At 43.9% G+C, this 17,479-nt stretch overlaps 1 protein-coding gene across 3 annotated transcripts in view; it reads right to left on the bottom strand.

The window, feature by feature from the left end:
- Window positions 1–17,479, bottom strand: part of GAK (cyclin G associated kinase) — a 124,663-nt gene that overhangs the window by 104,389 nt on the left and 2,795 nt on the right. For 2 of the 3 annotated variants that reach the window (XM_054031397.1, XM_054031396.1), the window contains exon 1: window positions 15,112–15,424. The exons of the other annotated variant lie outside the window; for it this stretch is intronic. In XM_054031397.1, coding sequence (XP_053887372.1) covers window positions 15,112–15,253 — 142 coding nt within the window. In that variant the 5' untranslated portion in view covers window positions 15,254–15,424. Of the gene's footprint in view, window positions 1–15,111; window positions 15,425–17,479 lie in introns of those variants that run through there. 3 annotated transcript variants of the gene reach the window in all.

A 17,479-nucleotide genomic window follows, 5' to 3' on the forward strand; every position in this document is an offset into this window, starting at 1 on the left:
TTTATCATAAAATGGTAATCTACTGCAGTGAGATTCCAGGTTACTATTATAGCTTGATGGAGAAGCGTAGATACCAGTGGGAGTTTTGAGTGCATTTTGAAGTGCTGTAGGTGACTGGAGCGGTGTATTAGCAAGGTTCTTAAGCAGTGGGTCTTACATTTTTGTACTGTGGACCACTTGAGAGCTGTTCCTATGGAACAACTCCCCTCTCTACATCCCAATACCCCACTTTAATTGAAGCAAATACTGTGAAGGCCCCTTCTCTGAAGCAACCCACTAGACCTAAATTATGCATTAAGGGTTCACAATTTATGCAGCAGTATTACAATATTAGTGTCAGGGGAAAGATAATGATTAAAATGGTGTTGAGAGTACATGAGTAAATTAGGGGCTAACGTCTTTACAAGAATATTGTAATTATAAAAAACCTCAAGCATTAGAAACAGAAAACTCAGAGTTGGGAATTCAACTTCACAGAAACCCAAACCTCAAACACTGTAGAAAAGTCAAGTTGCCACAGCATGGCTGGTGACATCTTCAATTTGGAAGCATCACTACCACCAGTCTGGTACAACGATGGCACCACGGCCATCATTTTGTCTTATCTTCAAATGTATTTTCATACGGAGTTTAAAAATCTGCTGCAGCTGTGGACTAAGCTTACGTTGAGAAACTATGTACTTGTCCAGACATGTACAGTACCAATTGTAAGTATATTTCACACCACAGTAAGCTTTTCTCTTTTCAATTCAGAAGCATGATTTAGTTATCTGGGACTAGAAGGTTTCTTTATACTAGTTCTCTATTCAGCAATATTCTATAACTGGTACTACATGAAGTCCCACTAAAGAATGGAGAAAGATGCCATTTATCTCATCAGCAATTTTGAACAGTGGATCTCTCTATAAACAGTGTATGGCTGTAGCAGCCACTAAAGTTGTAAACATAATTAAAAGGGAGGAAGCATTTGGGGGAGGGGGTGTGTCAAGGCTGCTTCCCCACTCTGAACTTTAGGGTACAAATGTGGGGGCCTGCATGAAAACTTCTAAGCTTAACTACCAGCTTAGATCTGGTCGCTGCCACCACTCCCAAAGCTAATTCCCTTCCCTGGGTAGCCTTGAGAGACTCTTCACCAATGCCCTGGTGAATACAGATCCAAACCCCTTGGATCTTAAAACAAGGAGAAATTAACCATCCCCCCTCCTTCCTCCCACCAACTCCTGGTGGATCAAGATCCAACCCCCTTGGATCTAAAAACAAGGAAAAATCAATCAGGTTCTTAAAAAGAAGGCTTTTAATTAAAGAAAAAGGTAAAAATCATCTCTGTAAAATCAGGATGGAAAAATAACTTTACAGGGTAATCAAACTTAAAGAGCCCAGAGGACCCCCCTCTAGCCTTAGGTTCAAAGTACAGCAAACAGAGATAAACACCCTAGCAAAAGGTACATTTACAAGTTGAGAAAACAAAGATAAAAACTAACACGCCTTGCCTGGCTGTTTACTTACAAGTTTTGAAATATGAGAGACTTGTTCAGAAAGATTTGGAGAACCTGGATTGATGTCTGATCCCTCTCAATCCCAAGAGCGAACAACCCCCAAAACAAAGAGCACAAACAAAAGCCTTCCTCCCCCTCCCCAAGATTTGAAAGTATCTTGTCCCCTTATTGGTCCTTTGGGTCAGGTGTCAGCCAGGTTATCCGAGCTTCTTAACCCTTTACAGGGAAAAGGATTTTGGAGTCTCTGGCCAGGAGGGATTTTATAGTACTGTACATAGGAGAGCTGTTACCCTTCCCTTTATAGTTATGACAGGGTGTCATGGACTAAATGAAACTTACAGATGGAAAGACTGTCTCTCAATGTATTTTACTTCTTGTCTGGAAATTTACTGGTAAAAAACTATGCAATTTAGCTCCTGGAAGCAAAGAGGCAACAACAGATCAGTAGCTGGAGAACCACTAGGTTATGGGTTGAGTTTAGTTGGAAGGAGGAAATAGCAGCTCTGATACGACAGGCTTACGTTTTGTGGACAGCTTTCTCCCCACTGAATAAATGATGAACGAGGATGAATTAAGATGGGGAGGTTAATATCTGTGAGAGTACGTCCATGAGAGCGAGGGGTCCATGGACAGGCTTTCATTTTATACCCACTGTCCCAGACTCATAGCAGGTGGAAGACTGAAGCTAGTCTCCGTGTGTGGGCACGCATGCAAAGAAGAGTTTAGTAAGGAAAGACTTGGTGGCTTATATTTTGGGGATTCAGCCCACAGGGTCTGAAAGAGACAACAAGTTCAAGTTTGCCCATTTCTCTAGCCTTGCTAGGCGAGGGGCTGCGGCCGTATTGGTAATCTTCTTTATGGATCCCACCTGCACACGAAGGAAGAAGTCTATCTTGGAGGATTTCAGAGTAGCAGCCGTGTTAGTCTGTATCCGCAAAAAGAAGAACAGGAGTACTTGTGGCACCTTAGAGACTAACAAATTTATCTTGGAGGAGAGTACCACTAAGGCAGCACTAACTAAAGCACAAATGGTTCAGCCGTGCTGTCTCACTTTTTGAGCAACTGCGATACCGTCACATATCCACACTGTTCTGAACCACTGCCACAGCAGCAATTCCCACCCACCACCACCCTGCAGTGTAGTGTAGGACAGTGCTGTGGACTCATTTCAGTGCTGTCCACAGTGTACAAGCTTTCCCTTGCTTCATCCCAAGTAATACTGATGCCCCTTCTGCATCTCATACAGCTGCGTGTCCTCTGCTTCCCCACTTCCCAGCCACTCTGTCCCTTTCCTAACGAGCTCCTAAAATGGTGGTCAGAAAAGCTGAAGAGACAGAAAATGATAGAAAAACTGCTCCCCACTCCCCTTTCACGTGGTCACAGACAAGCTTATGTGATCCATGGCAAAAAGGTGCATTATAAAGCCAACTCATACCCAATGTCAAAATAGCTCCCAAAGCAGCTATAGCCCAGGGAGAGAAACAAAGACAGGGTCTTGCAAGTCCTGCGTCCCAGACCAGACATACCCGCCCAGGGCATCAGCAGCCTTGTATCTCCTCTCCATATGGGGAACAAACACAGCAGCTATAAGAAGCCTTTAAAGTTCCATGACATCCTTAACTTCTGGAACTGGACTTTCCTCATTTGCTAAACTAGTTATGAGTCTCTCTCTATCCCATTCTTCTACCACTGCATCCCTTCAGCCACCCAAGTTCAAGCTCCCTGCCAGTTTTGCTTCTAACCTTCATCTTCTCCCATTTAAAACCCTCCTCCCCTCTTAACCTAACGCTGTGTCCAACACCAACTATTCCCCTATAAAATACAACAAAACTGAAAGTAACTTACTGTAATTTATTGTGTGTATAAACACACACAAGTGCTAGCTGTCTCACAGATGAAGTGCTGAAGACAGTTCTGAAAACTAAAATTACTCTTCGCTTCTGATGGGGAATTCTACTTTTCATTCTATGACACTGAAGGAACTCCGCAAACTTAAAGATACTTCTGTCTGAAAAACGTGTGCTTTAGTTACATCACCTAAGATCACTGTAACCAAAGAATGTATGTTCCAGCTTGTTTGTTCTGTGCATTTGAGAGCACTCTGTGTTTAGTTTAAAGCAACAAAGAGTCCTGTGGCACCTTAAAGACTAACAGATGTATTGGAGCATAAGCTTTCGTGGGTGAATACCCACTTCGTCAGACGCATGTGTTTAGTTTGTTTTCCATGGTATTTCTCTCACACAATGGGAGAGGAGAATTTTTTAAAACACGTACATATGGATGAAGAACTACCAAGTTTTCAGGGGATTCAAAGATAGTTGCATCTAAAAATATTTTAATTTATTTCACTAAAATTGTCTGAATTTCATGTTTACAGCATATTTTAGCAATTAGTTGACATCTAAAACCATTGTTTTTATAGAACAAAGCCATCTGACACGTCAGATTAAAAGCTGTGTTCATGAAACTGCCCTTACATACGGTGCTAATATTTTACATGATTTAAAAACTAAAACTTTGAGAACCCAAAGCTTTTGCTTTTTTGTTATTCTTGAACAAGAAAGCCTATTAGTCAGGATCACTTTCTCTTTCTGTGTTTGGAATGCAAACATTGCAAGAGAACATTAAAAACCAACTAGATGGAATGGGCTTACTCACGCCTTTTTAAGATGGAAAAACATTTTAAGAACCTGTGTAAAAAAAATTACACACACACGCACTCTAAAATGTTGGGCTGACAGTGTGCTTTAAATGTCCTGCGTTTTCACTACCTAACTCCTCTCCAGATTTCATAATTCTTCCAACTAAAGAACTACAGCAGCCAGCCAGGATACCCCAAATAAAGGACCTTCCCCATGCAAGCTGTACAATTAAGTTTTAAACACTGTTGTCTGCAATTATGTCTTAAAACTAAGGCACTGCAAATATTCTTTACGTTGTTTGGAATTTCTTTTCGTGTATGCATTATAAAATGGAGGTAGTAGAATACCTCCTCCCCAAAGTGAAAATTGCACTGAGATTTGCAAATAAAGCAATTCAACATTCTGTATGACTATGACAAGTTCTCCCCAACTTAATCTGTGCCCTGGTCTAGGTTAGCAACAGTGAGACAAACATAAAGAAGGCTTCTGTGAACACTGGTGTTTTTCAAGTCCTTGCATGAGGTTAGACAAAGTGAGATTAAGAATCACCACTAGCCTCCAGAACTTAATTTACACTAGCACTCCCACTACTGCTACCACTGGTGGAGATGCACCAGTAAGAATCTCTTTATGAAATTCCCTAGTGTGAACACCACCTTGGTACAAAACAAAGTTATGAGCGTTAACAAGTCAGTTTGCTGGTTTACAAATCAAACACCACATTGTAGGCTATTTTAAGTTTATTAATGTGTTTTCCTGTAACAGTTTATCTATGAACTGAATGTCATCATCACACAAGAGATGCTCAATGATGCAAGAACTTGAAGTCCATTTCTAAACTTCCTATTTGTGAACAAAATATCCTAAACACATAAGTTTAACCCAGTGACGACATTGTTCCAGAGCTGCAGAGAGCCCGAAATGGTCATTCATATGGATCAACTGCTCCACCTCAGAGTTGAGAATGCAACCCTAAAAATGACCATTTAGTGTCAACATCATCAGCCGCCTCACTGAGGATCATTTTAGCAGATATCCAACTAACGCAAGAAATAGGTTGGATGACTAATCTGCACTTAAAGCTGGAATTCAATCTTTTTTATGCATGACTAATATAGTGTATCCCCTTCAAATTCACACACCTTCCAAATACAGAACGCATTTTCTGGGAATTTTAGTGAAATGTTATGCATTGTAAGGCCCGATCTACACTACAAACATACAATGGTATAACTACATCGCTCAGGGGGGTGAAAAATCCACACCCCTGAGCAACACAGTTATAGTGACCTAACCCCCGGTATAGACAATGCTATGTTGACAGGAGGGCTTTTCCCGTCGACATAACTACCGCCTCTTGTGGAGGTGCAATAGCTATGCCGACGGGAGATGCTCTCCCTTCAGCGTACTAGCATTTTCACTAGAGTGCCACAGTAGCGTAGCTGAAGCATTTCAAGATTAGACAAGTGCTAAGCAACTGAACCCTTCTGAACTCCTTGCTGGCCAATTAACTTTTTGTAGATCCACTGATTCACTTTTAGATTACTCTGCAAACTATTTCAGACAACTGATGTGCCAGTTTGATTTGAAAATACCTACTCAATACTTTCTATTTGTGATGCAGTATTTGTTGTGTTTTTTTCATATGAAGCATCTTACAACAGGATGTATAAAAACTGATTTTTAAAAATATTTTTAAACACCAGATTTTTTTTTATTGAAAATGATTTTTTAATTTAAATACAAGTTTATTTTATTTAAAAATAAATCAAATTAAATTTTAGAGTGACAGCCTATATTAAAACAACAAGGAGCCTGGTGGCACCTTAAAGACTAACAGATTTATTTGGGCATAAGTTTTCGTGAGTAAAAACCTCACTTCTTCGGATGCATCTTCGGAGCCTATATTAAGGCCTCATGACAATTTATTAAAATTATTTAAATTAGACAAAAAATATTATTAAGCCGTACATGTTTGCTGCCAAGTTTTAAAAGAAAGTCAAAACACTGAACTAGTAGAAGTCACTGGCTAAGCACTTGGAGCCCGAGTTTGATGACATGCCAAACAACAGCAGAAGCTTCTTCAACAGGTGCCGAGAAAATATTTTCTTCATTTCATTTCATTCCATTTCATTCAACTACTTAAATTCAATGACTACTTCATCCAAAGTTAAGAAACCAACTGGGAAAAAAATCAGGAAGGCTTGTTTTACTCTTCCAATCTATGAGTAAAACTAGGTGTGAGAAAACAAGATCTACTAGCTCTAAAGTCTTGAAGGCTGCAGTGACCAAAGGAAACAGTTAAATTCATTTACTGCAAGTAATTTCTTCGTTTAAAAAAAAATAATCAGTTTTAAAGGCAATACATGTTTTGATAAGGAAGAAAGTTTATGTATCCAACACATTTAAGGCAGTTTTATTTAAAATGCCATTTGTGTATTTTAAATTGAATTTCAAATTTCAATCCAGCTAGATCTTGATACGAATTGAAAATTGAAAAAATTAATCACTTAATAAATAGAAAATGGTGAATGGTACATTTCTTAACAATAAAACATGTAAAATTTAATACTCTAAATAAATGTGAGTTCAACTATGCAACTGCTTAAATAAACGTTTCCAGATATAGTGTATCCTGGTAAGCAAAAAGAAGCAAACATTTAGTGTAAAGGCTCCATTTATTTGCAAACAACATGTTTTAATGGTTGCTAACTAATAAGAATCATCCTTTCTTTAGGAAAATAACTAAAGTAAAAACAGAACACAATTAAAATGGATTTAAATCAGTCTACCCTGTTTTATGAATAATTTTACACCATACAACTGATCCTACTTCAAGAGCTTTCACTGGAGAATGGGATGTACACCCCAACGGAGGACAGATCTACACTTAAAAAGCTGCAGCGGTGCACTGTACCACTGTAGCGCTTTAGTGAAGATGCCACTGCGCCAACAGGAGAGCTTCTCCTGTTGTCATAGTTAATCCATCTCCATGAGAGGAAGTAGCTATGGGCAGGTCTACACTAGAAGCGCTACACTGGTGCAGCTGCACGAATACAGCTGCACCGCTGTAATGCATTTGGCGAAGATGCTCTATGCCAACCAGAGAGCACTCTCCTGTCTGCATAATTACCCCACTTCTGTTGGTAGGTCAGTATAACTGCGTCGCTCAAGGGTGTGGACTTTTCATACCCCTGAGGGACGTAGTTACACCAATGTAAGTTTGTAGTACAAACCTGGCTTGAGAAAGGATTTTAACACCTGGAGGCATATGATTCACTGTTTGCTGGCCAAACTACAAACGAGGACCCACTCCTAGAACTCGTCTCAAGTCCCTCCTATAGATTTCCTATGGTCTGCACCCTCACTACATAGAGGCACAATGGTAACTCAAACCCTCCAATACTATATTACTAATATAGTAACAGATCTATTAAGTTATCTCAGCACCTGCTCATGCCATACACCAGACACACCAAGATAATAAGACCTAGAGACCTACAGTTAGGCTTTTAAATTGGTAATCGTGCAACTGCCAGATTTTCAAGAATGATGAATATCTAATACCTCCCACTGACCTCAATGGGACTTCAAATAATTACAATCTGAAAGTCAATGCTGGAACGTCCATACCAAATTTCAACTTTCTTGACCTCCCTTTTTTGCTGAAAAGCATGACATTTGTTAACATGCATTTCTTTTTACTTGAGAAGCACGCTGTAAGTACAGGAATGTTATGCCTCACAACATAGCCTTCCCAGCCCACAACACGAGGCGCTGGATAAACAAATTTTTGAAACCAAGCTGGCAATTAAACAATCCTGTTTATAAACGGTTTTCTAGACTAGTACTAATCCTTTCAGATGTTCATGAAGGCAGGGCCTGCCTCAAATTCCACTACCATAAAAATGCCTTTATTCTTTGTTACCCTCCCACTCCTGCAGTATTGTATTGCCACTAAGGGGGGGAGAGGGGGGGGGGAAAAGTCCCACAGATTTCCTGTTTCCCCTCAGCCTGGTGAGCTCTGTCCAGATATATTTATTTCCCTGCTGTGGTCTCTGCTCCACTCCTTTTAATACTCCACCTAACAGTACTACAGAGACCAGGGCTCTAGCATATTTCTCTCTGCTACCCACACACTGAATGGAGCTAGAAAAGCAAAGCAAGTAACAGGCTTTCACAGGAGTAATCCTCCAGACCAGATATGTCAGGCACCCAAAGATCATGTGGTCGGTACAGAACAAGCTGTCCACATGCCCTTTACTATGAGTATAGTCACCACGAAGCTCTCTCTCAATAAGGCTGTCCCCAAAACAAGCCACATTAAAGTAAAAAAATCTAGACTATAAACTATTAGGCAAAAAAGACCACAGCACCCTAGTTATCACCAGGTCCACAATTAATGAGGAGCATTTGTTTTATATACTGTGGATCTGGAGGGAATCTAGACCTTCCAGGTTACATTACTCCTTTTAACAGTCACCAGCCCATGAGCAGTGTACACTATGAGCAGGCCATGAAGAGAGGTATACACAATCTGATAACATCTTGCAAGACTATTTAACACAAAGTAGGAGAATCCTTGCTGCCATACAAGCATTTTCCCTGAGACAAAACATTCACAGAATTCATGGAAGGTGAACCTGCACTGAAAATACCATTGTTCCATTTCACATAGAAGCTTTTAAGCTTAAAGTCTGTACTTCCCAGACTTTTCTTTTTTATTATGATTATTATTATTATTAAATTAACAGTGGAGCCAATTTTAACCTTAACATTCCAAATGATGCAAGTACTGCTCAATTGGCCATTTGCCTATGATGGAAAACAGTTTTAATAAAACAGTAATTCTGGCATACAAATCGTAATATTTGAAACTAATTTGCATTACTAAAAACAACCTGGTGGCACCTTACAGACTACTACATTTATTTGGGCCTAAGCTTTCCTGGGCTAGAACCCACTTCATCAGCTGCACGGAGTGGAAAATTTGTATTATTGTAGCACCTAGTAGGCCCACTCAGACCAGAACCCCATTGTGCTAGGCGCTGTGCAAACGTACGTATCTGGCTCAAAAGGGGTTTAGAAGTAGCCTTTTCGGTTAAAGCAGCTAATTACATATCAGTTAATCTCAAAATTAAATACTCAGAAATAATTGTCAAGTAATTTATTCAAAATCTCATCTACCAGCAACAAAATATTTTCAAATAGACTACCCCCAATAGCTTCCGACCATAGTTAAACACATCTTGAACCTGCCGACTGTAATTTTTCGGTCTATAAAAAATTCCTTCTAAGGGTATTTTGCTTAGCAATCTAACAAATTAAGAATCTGCAAAAATGTCAACAGAAGAGACATTTGTCCTAGTCTATTCTTTCACCTCTAAAGAACAGTTGAGAACTGTCCGCTTTTAGCTCACATGGCTCATATTAAGCATGTGTTTATTCTATTGCTAGTGTATTGTTATATTTCCATTTTCTATTTTGTCAACATAAGACCTGAAATCATTTATGAACAGTTGAATTGTTGTATTGTTTTTCTGACAAGGAGGCAAGTCAGCCGCTGTGATACAAATGTACTACTGAATACATTCAAGAAGAGGGTGTTACTAATACTTTAACAACTATGCAGTCCATAAATCTTTTAAGGATACAGTTAAAGAAACACTAAAAACATCACATTGTTGCCTTTTTTTGTTTGTTTTTGAATATACTGTTAAGAGTAGCAGAAACTGCCATTTACTCTATGTTTGGACAGTGCGTAGCAAATGGTACCCTGACCTCCTGAGATCTCTGGCCACTACTGCAATTAACCATAATCGTCACCACATTTTATCATCACCACCACCTACATTTACTGTAATATTCGGAAAATAGCTCTAATTTTCTCAGTGTCTTTCTGGGATTTGAAAGCACTTTATCTAATGAGTATCACTTTTTGCCCTGGGTAGTTAATTTCCTTTTCCGATTGTGTAGTTTGTTCGCAAGGAAACAGGGCAAAGAGAGCATTTTAAATACAGAAAGAAGGCCCCCATCCTCCCACGTGCAAGTATTTGTGGATTAGCTGCATCCACTCCAAGCCCCATCAGCATCAGTGGGACTCCACACAAGGGCAGCAGTCTGCTCTCCAGCAAAAAGATCCAGGGTAGTTACATGGCTCAGAGATAAGTGGTACCTGAATCGATTATGTCTTGTGGACATTTATGGATTTTCATAATTTCTCACGCTCAATGTTGCCAGCCCCAGTGGAAGAAATTCTGAAAACAATTAGTAAAGGTTTATTCATCGTTGTTCATGATCTGAACAATTTAGTATCTAGTCCTTATGAAGACTGAATTCACAGAGCTGTTTCTGTAGAAAAAGTGTACGGACTTCTTCCAGGAAACAGTTTTCACTGTCTCACTGTTTCTTTGAACTCCCCCATCTGTCTGTATCAGTCTGTTGTCTTTTGCCTTATACTTAGACAGTAAGATCTTTGGAGCAGGGACTGGGGCTTTTTTGGTCTGTTTTTTATTCTGCATTTATATAGCACCTAACACTATGGTGTCCTGGTCCATAATAAATAACTAACAACAATGAAACATAGGTTAATTTAATAGTTTTTCAAATGAACCTGAAACTTGTCTTTCTTGGTAGAATCAATGTCAATGAAGTGGTCAGCTTCAGGGTTTGGAGGATAAGCTAAGGAATTGCTACAGAATCCATACACTCAAGTGAAGTCTCATATTTATGCTCAAAATCATCATCATTTAAAGTAAGCGATCCAAATGGCAAAATGAAAAATACTGGGCCCAATCATTCAAGGATTCTCAGCCCTTTCTACAAGGTACTTAGTGATCTCAATTGCTACTTAATGCAAACAGAGGGAACCATAAACTCTAACAAAAAAGTACCTAATCTAACTGCCATTGAAAAAAGTTAGCCTGGTGATCGGTGACTTAAAAATCAAATGCAGGCAGGGGGCACTTAGATGTTAGGAGTCTTAATAGGAAATAGTACAAGATAAGATGACTTGGTTAAAAAAGAGAGTCAGGAACCTTATTTGTAAGTACTGAATAAAAACCTAATAGACCACAGTTATGTTTGTTCTTACCAGGAGGCCTCTTAAACACAATGTCAGAGCTGAGATCAATCCTGGTTTAGGCAATGAAACAGGGGAAAGTTCAAAGGACAGAAAATAATTCCTGATTTAAGTGTGGTAACAGCAGGAGCAGGAAAATGCTTACAACCATCAAAGCATTTACAAGAGAGTATATTCCAACAACAATACTTTACGCAGCAGAAATCTGTGCACTCTGCAAAGAAAGGGCAAATGTCTTCTGGGATGTTTTGGCAGCCGGTTGGCTCTTGGACAAGTTTAGAAAAGATGAAATAAGAGTTTCCTAAAATAATTTTGGAATTAAAAGTAACTAAGAAGCAGACTTCAAGGCAGATCTAGCCTTAAAAACTATATATATATATATAAAATGATGGGGTCTAAATTAATTGTTATCATTCAAGATAGAGATCTTGGAGTCATTGTGGATAGTTCTCTGAAAATATCCACTCAATGTGCAGCGGCAGTCAAAAAAGCAAACAGAATGTTTGGAATCCTTAGCAAAGGGGTAGATAAGACAGAAAATATCATGTTGCCTCTATATAAATCCATGGTACGCCCACATGTTGAATATTGTGTGCAGATGTGGTCACCCCATCTCAAAAAAGATATATTGGAATTGGAAAAGGTTCAGAAAAGGGCAACAAAAATTATTAGTGGTATGGAACGGCTTCCGTATGAGGAGAGATTGATAAGACTGGGACTTTTCAGCTTGGAAAAGAGACGGCTAAGGGGAGATATGATTGGTGTCTATAAAATCATGACTAGGGTAAAGAAAGTAGATAAGGAAGTGTTGTTTACTACTTCTCATAACACAAGAACTAGGGGTCACCAAATAAAATTACTAGGCAGCAGGTTTAAAACAAACATGTGTGAAGAAATACTTCCTTAACGCAGAGTCAACCTGTGGAACTCTTTGCCAGAGGATGTTGTGAAGGCCACAACTAGAACAGGGTTAAAAAAAGAACTAGGTAAGTTCAAGGAAGATAGGTACATCAATGGCTATTAGCCAGGATGGGCAAGGATGGTGTCCCTAGCCTCGGTTTGTCAGAAGCTGGGAAATAGGCAACAGGGGGATGGATCCATTGATGATTACCTGTTCGGTTCATTCCCTCAGAAGCACCTGGCATTGGCCACTGTTGGAAGACAGGATACTGGGCTACATGGACCTTTGGTTTGACCCTGTATGGCCATTTTTATGTTCTCTTGCAAGTGTCTTTCTTCCTGTAATTCTCCTGTACTGTTCTCTGCAAACTAATGAGTTTATCCCCAATTAAAAGTATACGTACCAGCCATAACAACTTGATAGTTTGATGTTCAGTGAGAGCTCACTGAACATATTTATGTTGCACCTCTGACAAACAATCATGACAACACTGTTTGACAAGAAGTAGCAAAGTAAAAGGTTGAATTGGAGCTTACACTTTAGCCCGGTTTTCAGATGCGCGTCATCACTACCTCAAAAATTCTACTTTTCCACTGTATTTTCCAAGTTTAGGAAAAGGCCAAAAGTGATCTGAAAATTAGAATGAGATCTAATTTGCCAATTTGAGTAATAAGGTGGTGGAGGAAGACAGCTTTCAGCTATAGGAAATTATTCTATATATACTTGCACACACAACTAAAACAGTCACCTTGGAAAGCTGCACGGATGACAATTATAACAGTGCAAACCTATAATTTAGGAACTTTTTCACTGTGAAAAAGGTCTTGCCTCACATGGGGCTTCTGGGCACTACTTCAATACACACTATCAGCAGCAGCAACCTGCATAAACTCACCGAGCAGATTTTAAAATATATCAGGAAGTTAGAAGACAGATTAGCATTTTACTCTTTTCTTCCAACAGAAAAAAACATGAAAGTTTATAGGATGTTAACGTTACAATTTTTATCCTTCAGAACTTTCTCTGAGATATCTTAACTCCTCCACACCACATATATAGAACATTATAGATAGTGCTAAATGTAAAAAAAATAATTAATAAAACAGGTACATTTCAGCCTCAAATACGCACATACAATTTCCACTCACTCCAATGAAAACTGCACAGATATATGCAACAGCAATGATGAGTACTATGTGTGCACTGTAGACAAGTTAAACTCCTAGAACCAAATCATATATCTTGACTTGAATGTTTAAAATAGTTACATTAGTATACTTTTTTTGCACTGAACAGCTTAACAAGTAATAAGGTATAGAACAGTCTAGCTTATAGCCTTGGTGCAATTTTTTGTTAGATGTGGAAGTATGAATCTTTCTTTCCATTCCTGATTATGCCACTAGATTTAATAAATATTTTTGAATACTTCTACCGTGTAAAAAAGAAGTTAAGATACACACTTGCAGATTAGATATAGTTTCAAGCAGCTAAAGTAGTTTGCACTGAAAGCAATCCTCTCATTTCTCCAAGTCAGGGTCTCGAACATTTTCATGTTGTGAACCACTTCTTGACATATATTCCTCCTATTAGATCGGTCTCTCTCAAGATCCTGCAGACCACCTCTCATCCTATTTGCAAGGACATAACATCCCTGCTACCACAACAGCAAATACTTTTCTAGAAATGAAATGTCAGAGAAACATTTAACATATTTTAGCAGCCATATGGAAGTAAAGGAAACTAGCATCTTGTGACCAGATAATTCTGCAGACCACTAGCAATCAGTTAACGGCCCACACCAGGGCTTCAGATCAGAAAACAAGATAACTCCACATTTCACCCCGGTCCCACACATCTAAGGGTATATCCCCGCCCCTGCTGATGTGGGGGGTAGGGAAGAGAAAGTATTAACAGCAATATGCCAAAGGCAAAACTTGGAAACGGAGCCAGCCTTCATTCTGGAAGAGGAAGGGACGGAGGAAGCAGCGCAGGAGAAGGGGAAAGATGGGTTATTTGTGTGGGTGAGTCACGGCTCGACCACCTTGCTCGGACTTGTGAGGGGTTCGGCGCAATCTCTAGCAATGCTGTGTACAGAGAGGGTCACTTAGCTCGCAGTTTGTCCCTCCATAAAACTAACCCAGCCGAACCCGGAACCGAGCCAGCCCCGACCGGGAGAGCCGGGGCAGGGGGGATGTGCAGCGCCCGGCACACGGGGCCGGACCGGGAGAGCCGGGGCGGGGGGGGGGGGATGTGCAGCGCCCGGCACACGGGGCCGGACCGGACCGGGAGAGCCGGGGCGGGCGGGGGATGTGCAGCGCCCGGCACACGGGGCCGGACCGGACCGGGAGAGCCGGGGCAGGGGGGGGATGTGCAGCGCCCGGCACACGGGGCCGGGCCGGGAGAGCCGGGGCGGGGGGGGGATGTGCAGCGCCCGGCACACGGGGCCGGGCCGGGAGAGCCGGGGCGGGGGGGGGGATGTGCAGCGCCGGGCACACGGGGCCGGACCGGACCGGGAGAGCCGGGGCAGGGGGGGGATGTGCAGCGCCCGGCACACGGGGCCGGACCGGGAGAGCCGGGGCGGGGGGGGGGATGTGCAGCGCCGGGCACACGGGGCCGGGCCGGGAGAGCCGGGGCGGGGGGGGGGATGTGCAGCGCCGGGCACACGGGGCCGGGCCGGACCGGGAGAGCCGGGGCGGGGGGGGATGTGCAGCGCCGGGCACACGGGGCCGGGCCGGACCGGGAGAGCCGGGGCGGGGGGGGGGGATGTGCAGCGCCGGGCACACGGGGCCGGGCCGGACCGGGAGAGCCGGGGCGTGGGGATGCAGCGGAGCCGACCCAGCCCCGGGGGTGCGGCGCCCGGCCCCGATCCGCCGCTCCGAGCCGGGGCCCAGAGGGAGCAGGCTCGCACCCCGGCCCCGGGCTGCCCCAGACCCTGCCCGGCCCAGGGGGGAGGCGGCGGGGGGACGGCCCGACCCTCTCCCCCGCCCTCACCTTCGGCGATGACCCGCTTGATCCGCAGCTTCATGTCCCCCAGCTCCACCGTCTGCCCCACGAAGTCGTTGTGGTCGCGGCTGGCGGCCCCCAGGGAGCCGGGCCCCGCCAGGAAGTCCCAGGCCGACTGCAGCAGCGACATGGTCCCGCCGGGCTAAGGGGGGAGCCGGGCCGGCTCCGGCTACCGCGCAACGACACCACCCGGACCTGCCCCGCCGGCCACCGTACCCCGCCGGGGCCACTTCCGCGAATGGTGCGTCGTGTATGACCTCACCGCACCGCCTCCATTGTGCCCGCCCGGCTGCGGCCAGCCTAGCCACGCCCCTTTGCCGGAGCCACGCCCCCATCCCCTCGCCCCCGCCCCCGCCTGTCTCGCGGCGGGGGCGGGGGCGAATTCTGCCCGGTCTACGGGGCCCGCCCGGAGCCTGCCGCGTTACCTGCCACTGCCTCCCAGCCCAGGCACCCGCCCCCGGGCAATCCCCTCCTGGGGGGCACGCCGGAGGCATGTGCGGGGGGGGGGGGAGGAGACCCATGGTGTGGGGGGATGTGCGGGGGGGGGGGAGAAGAACCATGGGGCGGGAGAAGACCCATGGTGTGGGGGGGATGTGTGGGTGGGGGGGGGAGAAGACCCATGGGGAGGGATGTGTGGGTGTTTGGGGTAGGAGAAGACCCATGGTGTGGGCTGATTTGCAGATGTGGGGGGGGGAGAAGGACCCATGGTGTGGAGGGATATGTGGGGGGGGGGAGAAGACCCATGGTGTGGGGGGACCCACACCCGGGCTGAACATGTGCATGGGGTGCACACACATCGGGAAGTGGGAGGCAAACCCATGGTGGGGATGGGGGAACCCAGGGTGGGGAGAGGCACATGCACAGCGGGGGGGTGTTTGTGGGTGACCCACTCCTGAGGGGATCAACTCACCTGAAGGATGGGAGGAGACTCCCTCACCTTGGGTTGTGTGTGCAGAACCCCCTTAGCTGTGGGTGCACTCACCTGGGGGGGTGCACTCATCAGGGGGGTTCACACTGGGTGTGTGGGAGGGGACTCAGTCACCTTAGGACAGAAGCGGAGGAAGGAACGCATTCAGAGCTGTAGGAGAACCAGAATTTGTATCTTTGACGCTGGCAGACAAGTTGCCAGCTCATGCCAAGGCCTTACTGAACAATGACAAATGCATAGCTGGAAACCAATCTGGCTTAAGTGTATGTTAGTGTCATTTAAATAGATATTAGAGTTATTAGGATGTGTTAGACTTTATGGAATGCTTATAGGATGCTGCATGTATTAATCCTACTTATTATATCTGAGTCCCATGTTATAAGGGAATGTTTAAATATTTGCTCTGTCACTATAAAAGTATTTGCTAAGACTGTCAATCCCACACAGTCAGGGGAGAAGCATTACCAAAGGTGAAATACTAGTTTACCACAAAAGCTGTTACCACCTCCCCAACAAACAAAGGGCTACAGCCATCAGACAAGCCATTGTGGACAAAAGACTTTGATCACTTTGCCTGCACCCCTGAAGAGGGTAGGTACCCAAGCCCTCATCCCGTCACAGTTGGAATGCTGGGGGAAAGGAATAAAAATGCCTGTTACGGAGAAATTGGTATCTTTATGCTGTCTGGGTTCTGAGAGGCAAAGATTTTTAACCACAAGAAGGAGATCCCCATGTCACTTGGCTTGGGTTAGCCCTAAAAAACATAAAAGCTTGTTTCTTATATGAGCTTCTGTTACCTTTTGAACTGAAGATTGTACCTCATTTGTGTGTGTATATTTACCATCTTTAACTTTGTAAATATCTCTTTTTCCTCGTTAATAAACCTTCAGTTAGTGTGTTACAGGATTGGTTACAAGCTTTGCCTTTGGTTTGAGATCAAAATACAGTTGACCTGGAGTCAGTGACTGGCCCTTTGGGACTGGGAGTAACCTGAACATTACTCCTGGGGGAATTCTGCGCAGAGTCATGTCCCCTGCAGATTACTTTGCTTCCCCACAGAAAAATGACTTTCTGACAGGGAAGCTGCAAGAGCAGTTATGCCCCACTCCCTAGCCGCGCAGGTACATTGTTTCAGGCACCGGAGCAGCTGGCAGAGAGGTAAATCACTGCAGGGCTGGGGACACCCCAGCCAGTGGCTCTTCCCCAGAGCTGGGATCAGTTGCTAGTCCTAGCTGGGCGGGAGGCAGGAGAGGACGGGACTTCCTCCTCCCCTGCAAGGAGTGGCTGAGGGTGTGTTAGATCCACCCACAGAAACCTCCCCCAGCTGCAGGCAGCTCAGCACCTTCCCCTACTTCCGACCCCCATCACTCCTCAGCAGGGGGGAGAAGGGTCACTGTACGGGGAGCTGCTCCCCCATCCAACCAATCC

The sequence above is a fragment of the Malaclemys terrapin genome, chromosome 6, assembly GCF_027887155.1.
Source record: "Malaclemys terrapin pileata isolate rMalTer1 chromosome 6, rMalTer1.hap1, whole genome shotgun sequence".
Classification (NCBI taxonomy): Eukaryota; Metazoa; Chordata; order Testudines; family Emydidae; genus Malaclemys; species Malaclemys terrapin.